Here is a 3,775-nt window from a genome sequence, read left to right as displayed (position 1 = left end):
CCAAACAATTGCAATTCTTGCCACTTTCAATACTGAATGCCTGACCCACACATTACTGGTCTCAAACCAAGGCCTAAACTAAACCAAACCCCCAAAACGCATTGTCAAGATCTTCGTTATTAGTAATTTGCGCGATCTGTTCTCAGTTGATATATGAACGCATTGTTAAGTGGTCTGTGGCTGTGTGAAAAAAGAGTATTAGCACATCTATCACATACTGATGCCAGCCTTTACAGTTAATTAGCAAGACATCTGCTCATTGCATTGCCGAAGCAAACCTATTTCAGTGTCGGCAAGGGCAGGTTCACAGATTCCTGTTGCTGTTCTTCCACTTGTTCAGAACAGGCTGAGCAGATATCGTGGGTGGACTCAGAACCTTGCGCACGGGGATGAGAAATATTTTCAGGTGGATCATCAACACCGTCTTTATTCGGAAAGGCCGCCGGACACATGGGTCTCGACCACGGGACAATCTAGAGCGTGGGACACGTTGATCAAAATGCAAGTTGGTCAGACGGTTTTCAAGTTCCTGTCGACACTGAATGCCTCACAGACTGATCTCAGACCAAAACCAGCCCCAAAAGAGCACAACCAAAACAACATCAATTTGCAAGATCAAGAGACGCAGAGGCTACCAAACACTTGTAATAATACTGGTTTTCGACGGGAGCACATCACTGTCATCATCATCACACATCTTTCACAGGTTCTTATTCCAGGCAGCAACACCGCGTCACTACTACCGGTTCTTCTTCTGGTGCCTTCCATGACTGTACTATAGCACAAGCACGCTACTAGAGATAATAGTTAAGTAGGTGGTCGAGCCCAGCTAAGGAGAGTGATAGAGATGTCGAGCTGGGCTGTGGTCGCCGGCGGCGATCAGGCGACGGGGGGCTTCTCGACGTCCTCGAGCGGGCGGAACCACACCTTCTGGTCCAGCACGGAGGCGCCGCCACCATTCGCGGCGCTGGCCGGCGCCGCGAGGCTGGCGGACAGCTTGGGGTCGACCGCGGCCGGGCCGAAGACGCCGGTGGTCGGGTGAGGGCCCCAGTACTTGTCTGGGCTCCCGGCGCCGCCGATCACATCGTCCGGCACGAAGGCCGGGCGCACCTGCTCGTCCACGTTCTTGTCGTAGGCCGACGCGTGCACCGCCCTCCTGCAAAAACACCAAACACCAAAACCGGATCGCTCGTTAATGAGGTCGTTGGATCCTACATACACAACGGTACCACGTTGACTTGATGGTAAGGAAAATACTCCGTTCATGATGCAAAAGAACGATGATGAAACAATGCACGTACGCATCACGGCGTCAGTTGATTATATATAAGCCATTGCATTGACTAGCAATAGGGCAGCCCAATGAGTGAGCGTTAATTAAAAGTCCTATATATGTGGGTGGGTGTTACCAAGATTTTATTGACTAAATGAAGTTATTATAACTATGTACTCCCTCCGTCCACAAATAAGCATACATATAGATTAGTACTTAGTCAATTTTTAAAAAATTTGACCAATTTTATAGTAAATAGTAGCAACATATATGGCATGAAAATGATATATTTGGAAACCTCATGTAAAGGCAAATCTATTGATACTAATCTGATGTCATAAATGCTAGCACTTTTTCAATAAAGTTAATCAAAGTTTAACTAGTTTGATTGACAGAAAAGAAAAAAATACACTTATTACCGGGCGGAGGGAGTACATAAGATCTTGACCGGTGCGCTGTCCGTTTGCTTGCCATTAAGCTACACTTTTCCATCTTTTTATTATTTTTTTCTGCTCCCGTGGGCAGCACAAAGTGTGTTGTTGGTGCCCGGGACGGCGAGTTCACGCAAAGAGTGCCGTGCCGTGCCGTGTGGGCGCCCATAAACCAATTTTTCTTTCAGTTCGGTACGCACCATAGAACGAGCCCGGCCATGCGTGGTGACTGATGGTGGCACGAAGCACGCCGTTTGCGCTGTGGCCGGACTCCACTGGCTGCCTTAGGTCAGTGAGCAAAGAAGAGACGGCGGGAGAAGGTGGGGCAGCACGACGGTGGGTGGGTGGGTGGGTCTTGTGGATAAGACCGGCGCCATCATCCTACTCACCCTAGCGTGTACGTGCACCCAGTACGTCCGCCCCGGGACCCGATGGACGACACGTCGCCCGCCGGCCGGTTCAGATCCGGAGCCCAGAAGAAGTGGGATCGTGCAGGGCCAGACCGCGGGCCCGAGGGTCTCATCCGCGCCTTGATCTCACGGCAACCCCGACCGTGGGCGCCACCACCAACCTCTCGCCTCGCACCAGCCCCATCCTTGGAGTGAAAACCAAGGGAGCGCTCAGGCCGGCAGATGGCGGACGGACGGACGGACAACCACCCCGCACCTACCCGTCCACCCATTCGCTGCCGTCAATAAAATCTCCCAGAAAGAAACAGAAACGAGCGACCGACCCGTCCGGGCCGTGAATAATATCCTTGCACTATCCCTTCGCCGCCGGGGCTCGGGTGATGTCTTGGCCATCTCCGACGAGCCGGCCGCAACTGGGAGGCGCAGAGAAATATCTCCATGGATCTGGCCTTCTCTGCCTTCTTCTGTGGTGGAGCTCTCTCCTGCTCTGCAGATTTATCTTGACATCCGTCCTACTCATATGATGTGCTGCTGCTACGGATCGTCGACGCATATGGGCAGGAGAGATGAAAGATATTTTTGCTGTTCTTATTACAGGGACCAAACAAGTTTGTGAAACGGAAGCTTTTTTTAGAGAGAGAAAAAGGCACTTGCGCCCTGCTTTACAAAGAAGTTTTGTGAGCGTTTCCAAGGCGGGGAGGACGTGACTGAGAACTCGAGACACAATCTTTCTAACTTTGGGTTGGGTTGGGAAACTGTGTTGCAAGTTCTAGCGCAGCACGACGGTACGTACCTATCCCCAGCGCCGCTTCACAGAACACGGGTTAATCAATTTCCATACCAAGATGATGATTGTGATGGCGAACCGATGGGGGAACCAGTACCCACGGCAGCCGAGGTGAGAGCAGCAAAAGGAACCATTTACAAATCTCCGGAGCAACTAGATCTCGGAGGCACTGTTGAACTAGCAGCAGTAGTGGTACTGATCTACTTCCAACGTAAGTACGTATGCTAGTACTCTGATTCTTTCTTTGAGCTCACAGGAGGCGTGTGAGCATACCTCGGGGAGGCGTTGGCGGCCTTGCCGGCAAGGACGCGCGCGACGAGGCTCCCAGCGATCACCCGCCCCTTGGAGGTAGCCACTGCTGCCATGCAAAGGTCGAGCCTGCTGCCGAGAGGGAGGAAGGCCAAGGGAGAGCCTCTGCTCTGCTCCGATCCGAGACGGTTGGGGGAAGAAGAGTGGGTGTGGGTGTGTGTGTGGGGATGGACTCCTGAGTTCCACACCGCTCTGCCGTGCCGGGTATTTATAGTGGCGCCCGGGCGAGGGGGCAGGGAAGGGAATACCAGGGGCGAACGGAATGAGAAAAGGGGAGCAGCCGTGCTGACGGCAACCCTGGGTGCGTGCTTTGCTGCTAATCGCGATCGCCACAGGCCAGCTAACCGCACGCCGTTTCTTCAACAAGAATACGTGTATTGGGTGCTGATCATGCACGTATCGTGTGCGTATATGCAACTAGTTTGCACGCATCGTGCGTACGCACCAGATCACACGGCGGTCGTGACCCGAGGAAAGCGCGGCTTGTACAATGGTGCAATCTTACGAGTGTCATCTGTGATAAATGATGAGGGGAAGAAGAGAGAACTTAAAAAAAAGACTTTGT

At 52.3% G+C, this 3,775-nt stretch overlaps 1 protein-coding gene across 1 annotated transcript; it reads right to left on the bottom strand.

Annotated features, from left to right (window-relative positions):
- Positions 1-632: 632 nt before the first annotated feature.
- LOC123427764 (late embryogenesis abundant protein At5g17165-like) lies at positions 633-3,401 on the bottom strand. Its single transcript, XM_045111882.1, has 2 exons — positions 3,175-3,401; positions 633-1,156 (listed from the first exon to the last, which is right to left on the bottom strand). The coding sequence occupies exons 1-2, from the start codon at positions 3,264-3,266 to the stop codon at positions 880-882; spliced, it is 369 nt and encodes a 122-aa protein (XP_044967817.1). The 5' UTR covers positions 3,267-3,401; the 3' UTR covers positions 633-879.
- Positions 3,402-3,775: the final 374 nt, after the last annotated feature.

This window comes from Hordeum vulgare, chromosome 2H, assembly GCF_904849725.1.
Source record: "Hordeum vulgare subsp. vulgare chromosome 2H, MorexV3_pseudomolecules_assembly, whole genome shotgun sequence".
In the NCBI taxonomy this organism is placed as follows: Eukaryota; Viridiplantae; Streptophyta; class Magnoliopsida; order Poales; family Poaceae; genus Hordeum; species Hordeum vulgare.
Note: the sequence above shows the minus strand (reverse complement) of the source record. Positions and strands in the feature narration are given on the sequence as shown.